The sequence below is a fragment of the Mirounga leonina genome, unplaced genomic scaffold (genome assembly GCF_011800145.1).
Source record: "Mirounga leonina isolate KUSES-001 unplaced genomic scaffold, KU_Mleo_1.0 Mir_153, whole genome shotgun sequence".
Classification (NCBI taxonomy): Eukaryota; Metazoa; Chordata; class Mammalia; order Carnivora; family Phocidae; genus Mirounga; species Mirounga leonina.
The window spans coordinates 571,926-594,472 of record NW_023270387.1 but is presented as its reverse complement, the minus strand read 5'-3'; the positions used below and the strand labels follow the sequence as shown (position 1 = coordinate 594,472).

General features: G+C 43.3%; 1 protein-coding gene across 6 annotated transcripts in view; it reads right to left on the bottom strand.

The window, feature by feature from the left end:
* YAP1 (Yes1 associated transcriptional regulator) overlaps positions 1–22,547 on the bottom strand; it is a 106,995-nt gene that overhangs the window by 57,413 nt on the left and 27,035 nt on the right. For all 6 annotated transcript variants that reach the window (XM_035008784.1, XM_035008789.1, XM_035008787.1 and 3 more), the window contains exon 2: positions 2,267–2,382. In XM_035008784.1, the coding sequence (XP_034864675.1) occupies positions 2,267–2,382 (116 nt within the window). The remainder of the gene's footprint in view (positions 1–2,266; positions 2,383–22,547) is intronic.

The window sequence follows — 22,547 nt, the reverse complement described above, 5'->3', positions numbered from 1 at the left end:
TATAAAAGAGCTGGAAATATAAACACAAATATTCTGAAACCCACTAAAAACAATTTGATGTATACTTTTTATTTTAAACACAAATTTGAGGGGTGCCTGGGTGGCTGAGTCATTAAGCGTCTACCTCCGGCTCAGGTCATGATCCCGGGGTCCTGGGATCGAGCCCCACATCGGGCTCCCTGCTCGACGGGAAGTCTGCTTTTCCCTCTCCCACTCCCCTTGCTTGTGTTCCCTCTCTTGCTGTCTCTCTGTCAAATAAATAAATAAAATCTTAAAAAAAAATAAACACAAATTTGAATACAAATTCTCCTTACTTCCTCAGGCCATTACTATTAGAAAATTTAATAAGAAAAAAACACCAATGTTCTAAAAGAATCACAGTCAACCTTGTTAGATGCAAAATGCGTAAATCTTCCATAATAAACCTTAAATTAATGAGTTATTTATTACTAGTTTCCAAGGCATGGTTTTAGGTGGAGCGTGACAGAATGAATAATGTGAATCATCTTCTTTGGACTATAAATACAAGGCAACTTTCACAACTGTTATTTGGAAATTTGATGATTAAAAAAAACCTAGATATCAAGTAAAAATATTAGTCAATACTTGCATAATATTTTGCCTTGAAACTTTTGATTTAAATATCACATATAAAACAGATTCTGAAAGTAAGTAAATATATTCTTATTAAAATAAGCTAAAATGGAAGATTTAGGTGATTAATTTTTTTTCAAGAGTTTATATAAAGAAAGTTCATGACAAGACCAGCTTAGTCCTAGATCTCGTGTCATTTTTGTTTTCAGCACTTAACTCTCTAGAATTCAAGTGTTCAGCCCACCAAAGGCAAGAGCAGAGAGTCACAGAGGAGCAGAACCCCACGCACCGGCAGCATCTCCGAGGGCAGGAGGACATAATGAACCCTGCGAGCTCTCCCAGGCAAGGAGCCCTTTTGTGAACCTATCGTACACACGCCCACACGTTGGCAGCTCCTTTGCAAAGGCTGCTGTTGGAGAAAATCCACCGGGCGGCCGCCCACGCTGTGCCGGTCGGTGTGCCGGACAAGGAGGCTGGGAGCCCTGAGGAGAAACACCGAGGCCCCAGGGCTGCCTGTTACTGTGGCTGCCACCAGTGCTCGGGACCGGGGAACCCAGCAAAAGGGGAAGTACGGGGCGCAGGCAAGTGCTCAGAGATCCAGCCCCCAGGCTCCAAGCCCTGGTGCCACGGCTGGAGCTGCATCTTCCCAGAGGAAGGGGCCTCTCTCCGTACTGTGCACAAAGAGGCACGATGGGGTTCACTATGGCCTGGGGCCCACAGAACAAAGGTATCTAACAGACTAGAAAAGTAACTAAACCTTTACTGAATTCCTGTTCTGCACCAGAACTGTAAATAAAAGCTTTATACTTACTCTTTTATTTCCTTTAATATTTCCCACTCTCTAGTAACGGGCACTGTAATCCGCATTACACAGATGAGGAAAAACAGCAGGTTTAAAAACACTGCCAAGTAAGAAAAAAGATTCATACGCAGGTCTGTTGTCTGTGAAAAGGGTGGAAATGTGTTCAATAACAAATACTAACCCTCATAAAGATGCTTGGGGTTTATACGTTGCTACCTTCCAGTTACTTTCAAGGCAGAATAAATATGCTCTTCAAAAGGTAGTTATGAGGGCGCCTGGCTGGCTCTGTCGTTAAGCGTCTGCCTTCAGCTCAGGTCATGATCCCAGGGTCCTGGGGTCGAGCCCCGCATCGGGGTCCTTGCTCCGCAGGGAGCCTGCTTGTCCTTCTGTCCCTCTCCCCCAGCTCATGCTCTCTCTCTTGCTCACTCTTTCTCAATCATAAATAAAATCATAAATAAAACCACAAATAAAAATAAAGAGATACATAGATAGATAGGTAGATAAATGGTAGTTAAGAACACCATAGCTTGGCTTCCCATCCAAACCACAGAGGGAAGAAAGAAACCTCCAACTTTAAGACAAAAGAAAGCAGCAGAGTCAAACACAAGCTTGTCAAAACGAACCAAATGAGGACCCCGCCATACTGACTTCAGAAGTGAAACTTTAAAAATGCTGGCTTGCAGTTGGCAGCCCCTTTATGAATTAATGACTAAACAAGGCTTGGGTAAAGCACATTTATGTGAAAAGGTAGGCCTCCCACAGAAAACCAGACAGAAATGAACCGTCATCCAGGCTCCAGTTTCCGTACAAGAGACTCCTGCTCGTGTACAAGCCTTCCTTGGCATACCGGGACGACAGTGTCTCACTCACCTGAGGCCGAGGTCATCAGACTCTGCTGCACTGGGGGGCTGGTGGGCGCCGTGACGCTCATCTGGGACAGCATGGCCTTCCTGGGGTCCTGCCACGTTGTCGTCTGATCGATGTGACTGAGACACAACAAACCACTGCGTGAGACAACACACATCGGGGTCCCCGGAGTCCCAGCCCCACCTCCCAGAGCAGAGCCGATGGCTCTCCCATGCAGTCAGGCCTGGTCGCTCACCCACCTCCCTCACCCCTGCACCACGTGGTCCACTCTCAGTTCCCAGATTCTGTCCGAGCAAGATCTGAGAAACCACACTTGCAACTTTAAGGGAAGGGAAACCATTTTCACCAGGGACTATTACTATCTGCTTCTAATTTGCAGATAAAAGGTGATTTATAAATTAATCATCCATGACAGCAATCATATGATCGAAACCCCAAATTCACAAGGGAATCGCCCACTATCTTCTCTGGGAGCTAAGAATGCCAATTAACATATACTTTTTAGATCAAAAGTCCCTCAGGTAAAACACAAAAGGAGGAAAAAGTCTTATTATAAATATATACTCCAAAGCCAAAACAGAATTAAAACCTTCATCTGTAAGTTTTCACTATCTCGTGACCGTGGAAGGTCTTTGTTAGTTGCTAAACATTTAAATGTTAAACACTGCATACTGTTACCTTACAGCAAAATATCTTATTACATATGCATAGCGATTTGTTCATCTATAGAACTGGATAAAAAGGGTTGAAGACTCTGTGAACTCTAAGACTACCAGGCATCTTGCACAGAATCTGGCGGAGGATCATTCAGAAATATTAGTTTTCTTCTTCCAGCAAAGTTTGCTTCAGTGAAACAGAAACTAAAAACACTAAATATGTGAAACTATTTAAGAAATTATCCTGAAGAAATAGCCAGAGAAGTATTGACACACTGATGCAAAGTTCTCTCTGTATAATTTATAAAGGCAAAAATCTGAAAGCCAACTAACATCTAATGAAAGGGATTGGTCAATTAAATATCATAATGTATGATGGACTACAATGCAGCTATTGAAAATATTTTAGAAGAATATTTAAATACATGGAAAATATTTGTAATACTGCTATTTATTTTTGTAATACTGCTTTTTAAAGTAGTTTGTAAAATAGTATGTACGGTTTGAGCCTACGTGTGTGTGCTGAAAACATGGGAAGGACAGACATCAAAATGTTTCCACAGTGTTTATTTCTAGATGGCAGAATTACAGAACTCTGCTTTGCTATGCTAGGTTTTCCTACTATTAAACAATCATAAACTAACATTACTTTTGAATGGGGGAGTGGGGCCAAAAACAGGGTTATTTTTAAGAAGTCCCCTCCCCCCCATCATTTTTTTTGTATGGCTGTTTAAATGTCAAATCTGAGCTCTCTCTTCTTGAATCATCTCCTGTCAATGGTAGGGAAATGACACTCTATCGTTAACTTTTCTGAAATAGAACTAGAATGTAACACATCAGTAAGACAGTAAGAAAGGATCACTGCACTCTGGATAGTTTGAACCTCAAGTATTATCTACTAGCAATAGGAGAATTATTTGAGTTCCTAGGCAGGAAGAACGGGGATGAAAACGGGGAGGAGAACATGGAAGGCCTCCGAATGGCAGTGGGACCTGTCCAGTCGAGGCTCCTGCAGACCAACTATAAATACTCAAGAGGATTTATTTATATAGTGAGGCATATAATCTCTCCAGCCGTAACTGACCAGCACACTCTCCCAGCAGTTAAACGCTTCTAAGCACGAGCACGAGCATTCGCTCAGGCCCAGACAAGGCAGGTGAAACCTTGTTTCCGTCCTGCCATGGAAGCACCCCATTCCAGAAGACCGGATCCTTATCAAACCCAGTAAGAGCCCATTCCTCTTCCCTTTCAACCCTCCCTATGAGCCACTAAACAAATAAGACCATATAATGTTTTCTAGGTAGGCAGAGATTCTCATACTTACAGATATCAAGTGATACACACATGGTAATTAATACAATCGTACTGGAAAGAAGCTTACAATCCACAAGAACAAAATTTAGAGAAATGTTTCCCACTGCCTGTTTAATGTTACGAAACTAGGAGAGGAAATGGCCAAGTGATTACTACTGGCTCTTAAATTTCAAGGTATGTGCCCCTGCCTACTCCTTGTGTCTAGTACTTCCTAAAATCTCCTCACCTGTAAGGGGTACGGAAGAGGAGGGAGATAGAATGGAAGCGAGTTCAAGATTCTGACTGTGGACAGTTTTCTAAATACCCAACAGCTGGGTTTCTCTGAAAACTAATCAATTCCACAAATCATATTAATCCGTTCTTAACTGAGTAGGGCTCCACCTGAGGGCTGAGGAAGACCCCATTCTGATGGCTTCCGGAATAGGGACACCAATCTGTACATCTGTTCTTAGAGCTTCTTTCTCCTTGAAATAAATCAGGGTTTGAATACTGAGAACACATAGTTTTACTGCTCTCAGAAGATCAGTTATTTTACTGAAATGCTACATAAGCATATAAACGCTAAGATTCCTCTTCCTGAAACAGCTGTTAAACCCCAGTAAATTAGCTGAGAGTCCCATAAAGCTGTACTAGTTACCTCAGCTAATGGCACATTCACTTAAAAAACATCTATAGCTCTTTAAGGAATAAAGATGTCATTATCTAAATTGTCCAACTATCACTTAGATGCCAAAGAAAATGTGAAATAAAATTAACTTAGAATTTGTCTTATTCTGTAATATTAAATCATGAAAAATACTGTTTTATCCTAATAAGTCAATGTGAAACATACACTCCAAAATATCCAGCCTTCCTTTTAATCATTAGAACAAGAATCTTTATAAAAACATTTCATACCTCAAAGAAGTATTCTTGCTGAGACCACATGAATAGTTTGCAAGGTCTGCTTTCCTCCTAGATATTTCGTGGTACCTTTGCTCACCTCCTCTGGTCTTTGCTCTCATGTCATATTCTCAGCAAAGCCTTCCCTACCCATGTCACCTAAAACCTACCCTATCGAAATTTACACTCCCTCTTTTTAATTTTTTTTCCTGATAATCCTTTATCATTATCTGACCTATTTTACTTTTTTTGCCTGTTTCCTCCAACTAACAAAAGCTCCAGAGAAATAGGGACTTTTACTCATTTTGTTAACTACTATATCTTCAATGATTAGAAGAGTGTTTGATAAATAGATGTCAAGGAATTAATGAAAAGAAAGCTTTTTTTCTTTTTTGCCCTAAAAACACCCAACATTCTCTCAAAAGTCCTTGTATCCTTACTGATTTCATCCAAAAATGAAATTACAGGTCAGGATGACAGATCCACTGGAACTGGCACAAGGAGACCCCTGGTTCAGCGGGAGCAGCAGCTTCGGCGGCGTGATGAGGGGTCCAGTGAACGGGAGGGAAGTAAGGAAGCAGACAAATGCAGGTGTGCTCAGGGACGAAAGCAAAACCGCAACCAGATGCAAAGGAGTTTTTCTTTCTTTTTTTTTTAAGATGAAGAAATGCAAGTTTAAATGTGAATAGAAACAGGTTAGCTGAAAATGTGCTAAGGGATCCCTGAAAAGCTGGACTCCTCCATCAGAGGGTAGGAAGGAACAGAATGTAGACATTGCTTCCACTGGAATAGGAGGTGGATGAAGCAGAAGCAAAGAATTTCACTGGCTGGTAAAAGCAGAATGAGTTCTGGTGTGAGGACTTCAATTCTCCTAAGAAACATTAAGATGATTAATGAAGCTGGTCTTATTGGTAACCCCACTATGCAAATAGAAAGTTCAGGCACTTGGGCGTCTGGGTGGCACAGTCAGGTTTTGGCTCAGGTCATGATCTCAGGATCAGGAGATGGAGCCCCACATGGGGCTCCCTGCGCAGCGGGGGATCTCCTTGAGTATTCTCTCCCTTTGCCCCTCCCCCCTCTTTAAAATAAATCAATAAATCTTAGGGAAAAAAAAAAAAAGAAAACTCAGGGACTTGTACAAAGTCCCATATCCAGGACACAACAGGACTGTGTGTGGTATCCAGGAATTTTGAAAACAGTTTATGTACAAACGAATTTATGAAAGGACAGCACTCAAAACTATAAATGCTTTGTAACACATACTGAATAACAAAAATATTGCATAAACACTACAAGGGTAGAATAAAAAGCCAAGGGTATTAAAGATTCAATAGAAGATGACAGAATAGGGACACCTGGCTGGCTCAGTCAGTTAAGCATTTTCCTTCAGCTCAGGTCATGATCCTGGGGTCTTGGGATCGAGTCCCCACATCAGGCTCCCTGCTTGGTGGGGAGCCTGCTTCTCCCTCTGCTGTTTCCCCCTGCTTAAGCTCTCTTGCTCTCAAGAAAATAAATAAAATCTTAAAAAAAAAAAAAAAAAAGATGCCAGAATATTACGAAACACAATTTCTATTACCACTAGAGTATCAGCTTCTTGAGGGAGATGCACCTGGGAGACTGCTGGACCCCAGCAGTGCTCCAGGAGTATGTGATTTTAATGCCTTAGGCCAAAACGTGGGTGATTAAGACTTCATGTAAATGCTAACCTGAAAAAGGGCTGAAAGGAATTTTGTCAAACCATACTAATTCTACCAATCAAGAAATGGGCAGAAGACATGAACGACATTTTTCCAAAGAAGACATCCAAATGGCCAACAGACACATGGAAAAGTGCTCAACAACACTCGGCGTCAGGGAAATCCAAATCAAAACCTCAATGAGATACCACCTCACACCAGTCAGAATGGCTAAAGTTAACAAGTCAGGAAACGACCGATGTTGGCAGGGATGCGGAGAAAGGGGAACCCTCCTACACTGTTGGTGGGAATGCAAGCTGGTGCAGCCACTCTGGAAAACAGTGTGGAGGTTCCTCAGAAAGTTGAAAATAGAGCTACCATATGATCCAGCAATTGCACTGCTGGGTATTTACCCCAAATATACAAATGTAGGGATCCGAAGGGGCACATGCACCCCAATGTTTATAGCAGCAATGTCCACAATAGCCAAACTGTGGAAAGAGCCAAGATGTCCATCGACAGATGAATGGATAAAGAAGATGTGGTATATATATACAATGGAATATTATGCAGCCATCAAAAGGAATGAGATCTTGTCATTTGCAACGACGTGGATAGAACTGGAGGGTATTATGCTGAGCGAAATAAGTCAATCAGAGAAAGACATGTATCATATGACCTCACTGATATGAGGAATTCTTAATCTCAGGAAACAAACTGAGGGTTGCTGGAGTGGGGGGTGGGGTGGGAGGGATGGGGTGACTGGGTGATAGACACTGGGGAGGGTATGTGCTATGGTGATCGCTGTGAATTGTATAAGACTATTGAATCTCAGATCTGTACCTCTGAAACAAATAATACATGTTAATAAAAAAATAAACTATACTAATTCTAAAAATGCCAAATTATAAATAACAGAATCAAAATATATAAACCAAGGAGATGAAATTAAGAAAAACTCATAAAAGTATTTTCAGAATTAAAAATGTATATAGTTAAGACAGCACAGAAACAAAGATTCAGTTTATCATGTTCCTAAGAACAGTCCAGATACTGAACTTACTACAGGAAAAGAAGAAGTGTGAAATCCTACAGCCCCTTCAAAATACGTAAATGAATCTTTGCTATTATTCTGGAAAAGAAAAGCAGCTGCTTTAGGACCAAGATAAATGTCCTGTGGGGCAGCCGAAGCTGGCTGACGATGACCCGTGAGACAGACGCGGCCACACTCCCAGAAGGCCACGGCGGGCGGCGGTCTCTCCTGTGTACACAGGGCCACCTCTCCCACTGGCTTTTGTCTTTTTTATTTTACACTGCAGAATTTGGTCTCACATATTGGATGACTTAGCAAAATGTATACAGAACCAAAAAGGGGGCAGAAATCCTGAAGTAAACGATTAGCGATGGACTTTCTGCATAGTCCCCCAAGTTAACTGCGGCTGTGGTGTATTTCAGGAGCTTTATGTTCTTTACACTCTCCCATAACACGTATGTCTTACAAAGCTCAAACCCGGGCCTTGAACATGCAAGGATTCTGACCTTATAAAGAATAACAATATCACTGCCACATCTTCAAAATTACTGAGGAAACCGTAAGAACATGAAAGGCTCCTTGCAGCTTCGATGGGGAGACCCCAAACTCTCACCTCCCCAGGACCATCGTTCAACAGGGAGGATGATGTTATGCCATTGTTTCAGGACTCCAGGAAAAAAAAGGAAAAAAAAAAAAAAACACAAAACACTCAAACAACAACACAACCTACAATGTATTAAGACGAAGGGATATGTCCAGGTCCGATGACCAGTACGTAGCAGAGCTGGGTTTTAACTCAGAACTGATGCAAAATCTGCACCTTGTCCTCCATGAGACTTCCTCTTATGATGTGAGAGCATTTGGGGTGTTATTTAGATTTCTTAAGACTAACCTTTCCATCGCCCCCTCCCCTCCTCTAACCCTTGCAGAAATGAAGCACAAGGAGACAGAAATCTCTGCAACTCCACCAGCACAAAAACCCAGGATCCCAGCATTCCCTTGCACCGCTCCCACTCAAATACAAAGGACTGTGGTAGTGGAGAGAAGTTCCCAGGGCTTCCAGATGATGAGATCAATGACACACAAACATCACCTCTCGTAGACCCCTTGGACACTAGGGGAAGAGGGGAGGAGAAACCCTCTATATAGATAGGTCTGAATGTCAAGACATGTCCCACAGGAGCACCTGACTGGTCAGTGGGAGGGTGCGTGACTGCTGTCTCAGGGTTTTAAGTTCCAGGCCCACGGTGGCTGTAGAGATAACTGAGGAAAAAAAAAAGAAAGAAAGAACCGTCCCACAGACACTTCCCCACACGTGAGATACACATGCCGTCTCCCCACGGAAACCCTGGGCATCCCGCCCGCAACCAAGCGGCCAACCCCCGCGGACGTCCCGCAGGCTGTTGCGGCTCTTCCCGGGCCAGCGGCAGCATGGGAGGACCTGGGGGGCGCAGTCAAGAGCTCGCTCCTGAAGAGCGGACCCTTCCCCAACGGCTCTCATTCACTGCTCAGAACAATCCTACCCAACAAACGGGGCACGGGGGCTCAGGAGAACCGAGAGGCGGCCTCCAGTCCCACTGCGAGGGAGCAGCAAGGCCCGGCTGACAGCTCCATGCTCTTTTCACCCATCTTATGGTCTCGAAGTAGAAAAGGATTTTCTGAAATGCTCAACTGCCACTCTAGCAGAATAGAATTTCTTCAAAGAATGTAATTAAAAAAGAGACTCAGAATCCTTTTAAATGCTTTCTTTTCCAATTCATCAACTATTAAGACTAATCCAGGACTAGCAAATGAGCTCCCCCATCAGAACAGAAAGCTGTCTTTACTACAGAAAACGTACATACAATCGTTAGAGAATGTTAGTGATCGGTTAATTGCTGACACTGGTAAAGACGTAAATTGGTTATGGGGCTATTATGCTAACTGTTTCTCTTCCTTTAAATTGGTGGTTTGTACTCTAAAAATGTATGCTGGTTTTTGCTTTTCCTACTTTGTTTCTTAATTGAGAAGCAAGATTTCTGGCACTGGTGTGACTTAAGACACAGATACGGTAACGTGCAAGTTGCTTCCCTAACTAGCATTGCCTTCTCGTTGAGTCTAAGTGCGGGTTTCAAAGACTCCTGTCACATCATCTTTCAGAACCTACCAAAAGTAGCGCTTTCTACTCTTCACATCAACAAATACCGTCACAACGGCCCATACACACAAATGCATTCTCTGAAGAGTAGTGAGCCCACTTTGGAAGCGGATCCTAGAGAATGGTTTGGACAACACAGATCTCATTACAAAATCCCTTATGCAAATCAAGTGTTATCGGCACCATATAATCAACAGCTCCATAAGCCCAATATGAATCTGATTCTTTGGAAACATCTGCTACGTTTCTCGAGACTACTTCAGGTCATCTTTTCCCCAACTGGCCTTTTATAAAACACCTGATTTTACCAAATCTTTTCAAGACCCAAATGCCTCCTCTCAGAAGCTTCTCTGCAGAACAGCAAGAAAAAGAAGGAGACGTGGATGCAAGTCCCAGCTCTGACAGTGATAATCTGGGTTGTGCAGGTAGGTCATTTTGTCAGACGTGCTCGTCGTCAGTAAGTGGGAATGACCGACTTACGTACTTCCCGGCGTTGCCAGGATTAAATACAGCAATTTGTGTAAAAGCCAACTGGTACTCTGGCACCTGGCGCACAAAAGGCCCTCAAATCTACTTCCTGGCTTCATTCCTGTGCTTGTCCAGTACAGAGGACAGGAAATCTTGGTGAGGGATGGCCAAGTCAAGAAGACGTGGAGAGAACAGTCGTGTGAAGCGAAACGGCAGGTCTCGAAGGAGACAGAAATGATGACATCTCTGCACCATTAGCTCAATGCACACAGAGCTCTCAGCTGAGAGGAGGGAGGAACGAGAAAAGGAGCCACGCACGTGGAGGCGTCTGGGCTCCTGGGACAGGAGCAGCAAAGACATCTGGGACTAAAAGAAACGTCAGCCATGTAACCAGATGGCTCAGAACATTCACTGCTGAAAATCTCTTCCGACAATTATTCTTTCACATAAACTACGAGAGACTCAAGTCTGTTGACAGAACCCAAGGCAAAAGAAGGGGGGAGAAAGGGCAACATTTCTTAGGCACTAGCAAAGCCCATTCCAGCAACTTCTTAACCAACTGAGCCACCCAGGCGCCCATTCCAGCAACTTCTAAGACGCTCTTCAAGTTCTTGGTTCTATGCTGTATTATCAAACACTGAATCCATAATCCTTACAAGGGACCCTAAGCAACGTAATGGGAAACAAGTTTTACAGTTATAAAAAAAAATACTGATGAGTTTTTCTTTTTTTTTTTTTTTTAGGGGAGGATGGGGGAGAGGGAGAATCTCAAGCAGACTCCGCTTGGGGCTCGATCTCACGACCCTGCGATCCTGCATGTTACATACGCCACTGGCCATGGTCTTCTCCACTCCATGTCTTTAAAAACAAAATACAGTGGGACGCCTGGGTGGCTCAGTCGGTTAAGCGTTAAGCCCAGGTCATGATCCCAGGGTCCTGGGATCGAGTCCCATATCGGGCTCCTTGCTCAGTAGGGAACCTGCTTCTCCCTCTCTCTCTCTCTGCTTGTGCTCTGTCAAATAAATAAAATCTTTAAAAAACAAACAAACAAACAAAAACAAAACACCGCAAAACGCACTGCGGACTTTCAACAACTGAGTTGGTAATTACCGACATTTTTATTTAGAGCAATGGTTCTCAATTTAGAAACGGGGCTGGGGGAGGCATTTTTGGTTATCACAGTCCTCCTGCAAACATTTAATGGGGGAGGGTGCTGGATGCTTGATTTCCTGCAGTGCAGGCTTCAACAACTTTAGAATGTCCTACCAGACATTCCTGTAGGCAAAAGTCACATTTACACGTAAAACTCCACTTCATACATCAAGTATATTTTGTACAATTTTAATTATATGCCAACATTTTCTGCAGGGCAATTAACTACATTTAGTTTTGTTGGGAAATCTGTTAACAGTATATCCTTTTTGGATAATCACTTTATCGATAGTAATACCCCCTTGGTATTTTTAGTTACCAACTCAACATACGCCTTGTGAGGCTGCTATGAACTAACCATATCCTATGACTGTTCACCTCCTTCCGTAATCCACTTTTGAAATGTTTTTCTTCTAAACCAGTAAAACCCACCTTTCACAAAATCCCAGCAGTGTAGTCTTTTTTAAGATTTTATTTATTTATTTGAGAGGAGAGAGGAGGAGAAGAGAGCACGAAGAGTGGGGTGGGGGCGGGGCAGAGGGAGAGGGAGAGGGAGAAGCAGACTCGCCGCTGAGCTGGGAGTCCGGCACAGGACCCGAGACGAAGGCAGATGCTCAAACAACTGAGCGGCCCAGGTGCCCCCAGCAGTGTAGTCTTATTAAGCTGTTTGTACCTGCCCAGAGCTACCTACTAAACTGGTTCTTTCCAACTCTGCCAAGATTCTGTGACATCTGATGCCACAAATCAGTTGTAAGAATTTAACAACGTAATTAATAAACTATATGAACAGAAAACTTTCTAAAAATACACCTGACAAGTGTTTAATCTCCTAAAACACCTTTCAGACCTTCTTCATCGTGTTGCAATAGGGGAAAACCAAAACATTCAGCACAAGTGACCTGCTTACAGTAACCCTCGATAAAATGCATCTTTGTGAAATTATCTTTGCTGCACAGGCTTATGGGAGGGGATAGAAATTCTTAATTTCTCCGGGGTGCCCGGCTGGCTCAGTGAGCAGAGCATGCAACTCTTGATCTCAGGACTGTGAGTTCAAGCCCCACACTGGAGGTAGAGATTCCTTAATAAATAAAAGTTAAAAAAAAAAAAAAAGTGTTGAAACAAAATGACCAGTCTCATTAAAAAAAAAAAAAAATTGCTAATTCTTCCCAATAAAGGTAAACAAAAATGAAATGACAGAAGTGTGTTCTGCTTCTATGTTAGAGACATCTGAGCAAACAAATCACCATTATTCCTAAAGAAAGTAAGACAATTCGTACTTACAGATGTGTAAGACTATAAAACCTAAAATCTAATGAAAAGCCAAGTAGTCAAACTAAAGGATTCTTTTAATTAAGAAAAGTTGACTTTTAGGAAACAACAAAAGTAAGATTTAAACTGGAAAACCAGGAATAGTACAAAATAGACATGAGGAACATTTTAATTTTAAAAGTTCTGTAACTGCTCTCAGGCCCTCAAAACACGATGATGGCAGGACTGGTTTTAAAAGTTAGAAGAGTGGGCAGCCAGCCCGGATTTACTGCTCACTTATCAAGCCCATGTTTGTTGTGCAAGTGTTATTTATAGAGTCACATGCTAGAGGCTGTTCCCAAGCTAGCTAAACCTACAAGCTTAATTGGTTCTAGGAACAATGACACATTGTGTTCAACCTAATCCTTGTATGAGCTACAATTCCTAAGCCACAACCATATGCTTTTTATAATTGTATAGATCTACCAGGGACTAGTTTTAGAACCCTTAAAAGTTCAGAGATGTGCACATACTACAACTTCCTGATAAGGATGAAAAGACTTACGTACTCTGCCCTCAGGATAACATGCTTTTTATATGACTGGAAATCAGAACCTTAAATTGAAAATTAATTAAGTGAGCTATCACTAGAGACTATTAAAATTGGACTAAAATATGAACAAGTATGGGCAAAAACACATAAAAGCAAACATGACAACTGATTTTACTCTACAAATTGTACACCACTCTAATCTGACCCCATGCCCTTAGGTTAAATAAAATTAGCATTTGCTCACAAGTATGAAATCAACTTAAACAAGACTTAGCCATGGGCGCCTGGGTGGCTCAGTTGGTTGGGCGGCTGCCTTCGGCTCAGGTCATGATCCTGGAGTCCCGGGATCGAGTCCCGCATCGGGCTCCCTGCTTGGCGGGGAGTCTGCTTCTCCCTCTGACCCTACCTCATCTCGTGCACTCTCTCAAAAAAACAAAAATAACAAAAAAAACCCCCAGGACTTAGCCATGTTGCCACGTAGGAGTGACATGTTCAATGCGTCTCCCCTTGGAAAAGCTTACTCCTCAGGGAAGGGGTGAGGAAGGTGCAGTCAGTCATGAGAATAATGCTGAAACTCAAGGGGGCGCTTCCTGAAACAAACAGAAAGTTCTCTGAATCCTGATCCCAGACGGCTTTTATCGTAGTTACGGCCTGTGACATTCTATTCATAACACCACAATGACTGAAAACATTCTCCCCAAGAGTTCAAAAGAAGTATATCTGTATCCTTCTTATTTCATAATACAATGACAAGATGTCACCGTACATACTGAGATTCACAGTTGTGTTAAAAGAACAAGTCTCTGGATTCTAAATTAGAAGGTCAACCAAGCTCCCTTAAGAGTCACCTTAAAAAAAAGAGGGGCGCCTGGGTGGCTGAGCTGGTTGGGCGGCCGACTCTGGGTTTCGGCTCATGATGTGATCTCGGGGTCGTGAGACTGAGATCCGTGTTGGGCTCTGTGCTCAGCAGAGTCTGCTTGTCTCCCTCTCCCTCTGCTCCCTCTCTCTTAAAAAAAATCCTCAAAAAAGAAGAGAAAAGGAAAAAAGGGGCAGAACTATGACCAAATTAAAAAAAAAAAAAAAAGCTGAGGAATTCAGAGGCAAATGTTATTCAAAATGCAGTCCTTTAACCACTTCCGTCAGAATTACCTGGAATATTTTTAAGCACAGTGAGATCAGAGAGTAAAGGATCCAGCAACTTTACATATTCTTTCACAGTCTGAGATCCTTACGTAGAATCAGAATTCATTTATTTACCCAGAAGAGCCAGACAGAATCCAGTCTCTTCAAAAGATGACTGCTGGTTTTCTCATATTCCTGTTTTGTTTAAATTGATACTCCTCAGCAAATACTGTTTTCAGTGAAACTACCACATGTCAGACGTCAAGAAGTGCTCTTTCTTGTACCCTGTTTGAAAACACTGGCAGGACTGCCCCCCTCACTTATAACTGTCAGCCTGGGCGGTGGGAGAAAAGCCACGAAGGGGAGCGAACAGGTGTGCTGGGCGCCAACTCTGAGCTCATCTGCCACGGCAGGACGGAGAAGCGAGACAGGTTGAGGCAGTCCGACAAAGCCACCATCAGCTTCCTGCGACTCATCAGACACCAGCGGCTTCCAAATAAGGATCTGTTCACTCTGCGGGTTCCTGTGTCTATTGTGAGGAAACCACATTTACCGACAAACCCGGAACCATACTCACCTCGCATCTACGGCTACCATTCGACGGTCAATACAACAGAATTTCAGCCACCCAAAATAATAACACAGGACCAGCACAACAGTCTGGGAAATATTTCCCAGACGGTAGAGCGCCAGGAAGGCAGTCAAGAAAACCCACACTCTGGGGCACCTGGGTGGCTCAGCTGGTGAAGCATCTGCCTTTGGCTCAGGTCATGATCCCAGGGTCCCCGGATACAGTCCCGCATGGGCCTCCCTGCTCCGCGGGGAGCCTTTTTCTCCCTCTGCCCCCTCTCTCTGCTCATGCTCTCTCTCTGGCAAATAAATAAAATCTTTAAAAAAGAAAAAGAAAACCCACAATAAGCCCTTCTAAGCAAAGTAGGCAGATGGGCCTACCAAAACAAACATATATGGAACTTTTAACATGAACTGCTGGCACCCTCTAACCCCACCATTTTGATGAAAATAATACAATTTATACATTTTTCTTTAATCACCACTTGCCTTACGCAATAGTTTAGTAACACTGCAGAATGTCTTCAATCATCTAAATTAGCAAAATAACTAGGCAAGGGACCCCAAACCTGCAAGCCAGCTTGTACGTATTCTCCTCTGCACTTTCAGGATATGATCAGCAATGACAGATGGTTTCTACAGAAATGAGCAGTAAGCACAGAGTCTTAGTTAGCCTTAATTGCCTTTCCTTAAGTGTTATATAAAAATTGTCTTATTTTGATGTTCTGTTATTTAATAGTTAGCTGTCACTTTAGAGCATATTACTTGGCTAACTCTGAACCTTTGTCAAGGCCTCCAGAGGCTCCATGATCAGAAGAGAGAATATGACACGGTGATGGAAGGGCACTCTGTTTAATTACTTGAGACTTCAGGTACCTAACCTCGGTCAAGTTCTTTGACCTTTCTGGACCTCAACTTCAGCTTCCAATAAATAAGAACCAATACTTCACTTTCTGAATGTCTACTGAACCATTTTATCCATATAACCATCTTCTTTTTTTTTTCTTTTTTTTTTTAAGATTTTATTTATTTATTTGAGAGAGAGAGAGAGTGAGAGAGCACAAGAGGGGGGAGCGGGAGAGGGAGAAGCAGACTCCCCGCTGAGCCGGGAGCCCGATGCAGGACTCGATCCCGGGACTCCAGGATCATGACCTGAGCCGAAGGCAGTCGCTTAACCAACTGAGCCACCCAGGTGCCCCCATATAACCATTTTCAAAGTAAATAAATATCTGATGGTAACACCTGAAAAAATTTTTAATTGTTTTATTATTTAAATTCCAGTTAGTTAACATACAGTGTAGTATTAGTTTCTGGTGTACAATACAGGGATTCAACACTTCCATACATCACCTGCTGTTCATCATGACAGGTGCGCTCCTTCATCCCCATCCCGTTTCCCCATCCCCCCACCCACCTACACTCTGGTCACCATCAGTGTGTCCTCTGTAGTTCAGAGTCTGTTTCTCGGTTTGCCTCTCGGTTTTCTTTTTTCCCTTTGCTCATTTGTTTTGCTTTTTAAATTCCACATATGAGTGAAATCATATGGTATTTGTCTTGCTCTGACTGACTTACCTCACTTAGAATAATCCTGTCTAGTTCCACCTGTGTCATTGCTAATGGCAAGATTTCATTCTTTTTATGGCTGAGTAATATTCTGTTGTGTACATACACCACATCTTCTTTATCCATTCATCAGTCGATGGACACGTGGGGAAAATTTATGTTGAATGGAGTGACAGACCCACTTAACTAAACTCGTTATTGGTATTAACTGATAATGAAGACATGAACAAACCCTACATGAAGAAGTACTACAGACACTAATAAGGTGGTTTGCCAGGCCTATGTATTTTAAATGTGGCAAAGAGGGAGTAGGATTCTTTCATCCATGGCCAAGTAGCCACCACCCATCTTCCCTCTACCCATTAAGTTCTCTTCGTGTAGGCATGCCATGCTGCTTTTTTTTAAGAAAACGAAAGCTAGACACTCGTCCAGGCCACGCTGACCTCATTAAGTACAGAGAATATGCAGTAGTCTATCAACCCTGAATTATAAATACAGATTAAATGCCTCTCTTCTGTCTCCTCTGGACTTAACATGTTCATTAAAAATAGAAAACTCACTTTGCAAATTCCCCAGTCACCAGAATGAGAACATTTGTTCAGGCTGAAAACCAGCATTCAACTTGCTTTTTAAAGTTGCAACTGAAATGTGATCCTGTCACTGAAAATACAGTTTTCTTCTTGGAACCTTGCAAGTTAAATGACTATGAAATTCAGTTATACTATGAAATATATTAACACCTTCTTGAAGGGGATTTTTTTTGGATATTGGTAGAATATGTTACAGAAGTCACAGCTATGGCCATTACGAGGCAATTAACGAGAAGGCAATCCTGGAAACAAGAGTCACAGACATGCAAACTCAGAGCAGGTTAGTGGGCTGGATCCTGGATTGTGCATGAGATGCGGCTCAAGGAACAGGCTGCTGGTCAGACTACGTAGTTCTCGGGCGCCTGTTTCCAGGAAGAGCTCCTGTGCAGGAAGAGGGCAGCTCTCCTCTGTGGATGAAGATGCCAAACACCTATCAGCTTACTGAGAACACGCCCAAGCTCCAGGAATCTAAAACACGAGGACGCTGGTTCCTAGATTGGGAGTTTCACTAAAATTCTCTTTAAAATTCTCTTTTGTGAACACAAATGATCAATAACAGAGAGGTTCACAAAAGCAGGAACTTTATTTGGTTATATATCATTTTGTTAGACTTGTAATTCACATGTAATATACTTAAATAAAAATAATGGATTCTTTTTTTTTTCCTTAAAGATTTTATTTATTGGGCGCCTGGGTGGCTCAGTTGGTTGGGCGACTGCCTTCGGCTCGGGTCGTGGTCCTGGAGTCCCGGGATCGAGTCCCGCATCGGGCTCCATGCTCGGCAGGGGGTCTGCTGCTCCCTCTGATCCTCCCCCTCTCATGCTTTCTGTCTCCCATTCTCTCTCAGATAAATAAATAAAATCTTAAAAGAAAAAAAAAGATTTTATTTATTTATTTGACAGAGAGAGACACAGTGAGAGAGGGAACACAAGCAGGGGGGAGTGGGAGACGGAGAAGCAGGCCTCCCGCGGAGCAGGGAGCCCGATGTGGGGCTCGATCCCGGGACCCTGGGATCATGACCTGAGCCGAAGGCAGACGCTTAACGACTGAGCCACCCAGCCGCCCCTAAAAATAATGGATTCTTTAAAATAGTGTCAGAACCACTAGATTTTTAAGGTGAGAAGGCTGAAATACCTCCGTATGACATAAAAGGTATTTCTTTGTATCTTAAAAAAAAAAAGGGCCTCTAAGCAAAGGTTTTCACTGAACATTTTATACAGCACGCCGCCCGTGAGAAGGGGCAGGGCCGAGTGGGCCGCGGGCGCAGCCCCGGGAAGCGAGCGTCCCCGCTGCTCAGGGCTGAATGGCGCAGCTGCTGGACACTCACCAGCTATCAGAGTGGCACCAAAGGGGTTGGGACAAGGCCCCCCTGGAAGGCCCCAGTCTGTCCGGACAAAGTCCCAGTGGAGAGAGGACTCAAATCACCAATGGAAAAGCAGACTCTAAAATTCTTGAAATAGGAAACACTTTACACCTGAGGGAAAACTTCAGCCACAGACTGTTCCACGTCTCCCTGCCTCTACTACTCACAGCATCCTGGCCTTCAACTCCCCAACCCCCACCCCGGCAAAAGCCTTCGAGGCCGGCTCAAATGCCCATTCCCAGGATGGCTCCTGGGCTCGCCCCACCTCCACTGAGCCCCTGGGAGCTCCAGCAGCCCTCGCCTCCTCCCTTGAACACGTCCACACGGCTGCCAGCACATGATCCAAGACTCTACATGCATGTTCTTCAGCCTCCACTAGACGGTAAGGTAGCGAGGGCTCAGGACTCGCCATACATAATCTACGTTCATAAATGTCTAAAGAACAAAAGAACATTCGTGGAATCGTGCAGATTTATGACGCTCTATGGAAGCGTGACACATCGTGGAGAAAAAGGACCAGACCATCATAACAAGTACTAAGGCAGAGAAGAAATCTAAGGATCTGAGAATTCATTTTACTATTAGTATTAAGCCAAACTCCGGGCGCCTGGGTACCTCAGTCAATTAAGCGTCTGCCTTCGGCTCAGGTCATGATCCCAGGGTCCTGGGATTGAGCCCCGCATCGGGCTCCCTGCTCAGCGGGAAGCCTGCTTCTCCCTCTCAAACTCCCCCTGCTTCTCCCTCTCTCACTCCCCCTGCTTGTGTTCCCTCTCTCGCTGTGCCTCTCTCTGTCAAGTAAATAAAATCTTAAAAAAAAAAAAAAAAAAAAGCCAAACTCTGATTCTATTACATGATCATTTCAGATGCATGAGTTAAAGTAGAAACACATCTGTAGGGGCAGCACCTGGGTGGCTCAACCGGTCAAGCGTCTGCCTTCAGCTCAGGTCATGATCCTGGGGTCCTACGATGGAGCCCCGCATCAGGTTCCCTGCTTGGTGGGGAGTCTGCTCCTCCCTCTCCCTCTCCCCACCCCCAACCCCGCTCATGCTCTCTCTCTCTCTCTATTGCTCTGCACTCTATCTCAAATAAATAAAGTCTTAAAAAAAAAAAAGAAATACATCTGTTTTAAGAGAATTTTTATATGATCAGAAAGTAGCATCAGGGAGAAGAGACCCAGTATTTGTTAGAAGAGCCCCTCAAGATCTCAGAATTTCTTAATCCAACATATTCATGTTAGAGATTAGGAAAATGGCCAATCAATGGTAAAATGGACTTGCTCTTCTATAACGAAGATGTCCAAAGAAACAAAATTTGGTGGCTTCTGTAGGCAGGGAAGGTGAGGAAGGAAAGTAAGGCACAAACAAAAAACTGCTAGTTTAAGCAACCTCCAAAACTATGTAAAAAAAGGCCTTGAGAAAACCACCAACATTAGGCACCATAAAAGATCCCAAATTTGCACAGTAAAAGAAACAATGAACAAAATGAAAAGACCGAGCCTTCAGATTTGGAAAAAATAAGGAGTTAATAAGCCAAAATATACAGGGAACTCATAAAACTTAATAGAAAAAAAAAATTAATCTAATTAAAAATGGACAGAGGACCTAAACAGGCATTTGCCTGAAGAAGATACACCAATGGCCAGTGGGTGCTTAGTATCACTTATCTTCGGGGCCCCGCAAGCACAGTGAGATGGCCCCTCACCACGTCAGCACGGCTGGCCTCGAAGATGGGACAGCAAGAGGTGGTTTGGGTGGGAGAGGCCCTCGTGCGAGGCGGGTGGAACAGTAAGCTGAGCGGCCACGATGGAAAACCATGGGCAGGTTCCTCAAAAAGCTAAAGACCGAGACACTGTATGGTCCAGCAATGCCATGTTTGGATATCTATCTGAAGAAAACAAAAACACGAGGTTCAAAAAGATCTCTGCACTCCCAAGTTCACAGCAGTATCATTTACAGTAGCCAAGATGTAGAAACAACGTATATGTCCACCTACACGTGGATGGATGAAGAACCTAGGTGTATATGCACATACAATGGAATATGCCTCAGCCACCAAAAAAACCAAGGGAATTCTGCCATTTGTGACAACAGGGATGGACCTTGAGGGCATAATGCTAAGAGAAAGACAAAGACTGTTCGATCTCATGCAGTAAGATGTGTAAGGTTTTTTTTTTTAAAGATTTAATTTAATTAATTAATTAATTTATTTATTTATTTGAGAGAGAGGATGAGAGGAGAGAGAGAGCATGATCATGGCTTCTCCCTGCCCCATGTTTTTCCTTTTTATTTTGTATCTACCGAAGATGACGGATGTTCACTAGACTTACTTACAGTAACCATTTCACACTATGTATAAGTCACATCATGGCGTTTTGCACCTTAAACTTTAAACTTGTATGTTGCTGTACATCAATTCTACCTCAATAAAATTGGTGGGGAAAAATCCCAAAACTTTTTGTTCTTTCAGTAACCAGTTTAGGTCTCCTGAAACTATCTTAATGTTCTTTTAAGAAATTGTTACAGCGTTTTACTTACTATCCAATCATTTAAACGTTCAAGTTCCTAACACTGATCATGATACTTGGTACAGGGGGACAAAGATGGAGAGAAACATTTCAGTTTATAGGGATTCTAAGTCTACAAAATGTTTCTAATTATTTGCTTTGCTTTCCTTTCTTTTATAGACTAAGGCACAGAATAACAAACTCGAGTCAGGGATTGGGAAGAAAAGCAGAATATGCAGTATCTATTCTGACAGGGGCTGTTCCAAGTCTCTCTTCCATCACCTGAAGACAGCACAACTTACTTCTCCCGATTTAGGCAGACTCTGGACTGTAACTCAGATCATTCACTTATGTTCCAGGCACAGCTCGAGTCTTCTGCATCCCTAATTGGTGATTACGTCAGTACAAATAAAAGAATTGTGGAGATCAAAAGGTTAACTTAAATAGAACAGCCCAGTGTCAGGACTAGAGAAACCTGCAGACCAACTGTCCCATTTTACAGACGAGGAAGTGGAGAGAAAGCCATTAAGTGCCTGCCATGAGACTGTAACACACATTTCCTGACTCACAGGGCAGCACGGCTTCCGCAGGCAACACCCAGACTGATCTCCTAAACCACAGGCAGACGGAGCTTGGTCTAGGGAGCCCAGAATGAAAGGTGTGGGCACCGCCTACCTGTCCCAACACCTGCTGACATCAAGGTCACTGGGAGAAGCAGCATCTACAAGTGCTTTGATGCCAATGACTCAGAGGTTGAAAAACAACTCACAGCAAAGCCATTTTATCAGCATCTGGAAGCTCTTCATTAGCCAGGTGACAGGTGCTCACTGTGGACGGTATGTGACCCACATTGGGCGGGACACTTCACGTCCAAGTCAGCAATAAAGAAGAAAGCGCGCCCTACACAAGTCCCTTTACAAGTAAGTGAAGGGACCTCCTCATTGGGATTCTGAGTGTTTGGTATTTATTTACTATTAACTACTAATAATAACTGCCTTAAACTACAGGGAAAATATCTGGAAGTTACGCAAAGGCCTCTCCTGGCCACTCGTGGACACACAGCTGTGTTCAGTAGGGCGGTCTGGCCTCCAGCTAAGCGGGTAGTGACACAATGCTTGGAGGGTGAGCACTGTCCTTGACCTAAGTCCAATCCTCCCTCGCTTTTTAGAGGACAGAACTGAGGTTCATGATGGGCTTGACCCTGTGCCAGAGACCATGACAGAGTATCCGGAAGAAGGAGAACTAGAATTCAAGTCCCCTTCCAATCAGCTTTTTCCTCTGCAAGCCCAAACCTCTCCCATACCACACCAAAAAAACTAAATCCAAACTGAGCAGTAATATCTGAGCTGTAATTCATTTAAAACACTTCCTGAACATATACTAAATGCCAAGTACTGCTGACATCAAAATGAGTAAGACATGGTTCCCGACCTGGAGAAGTTTCCTACTAGAGG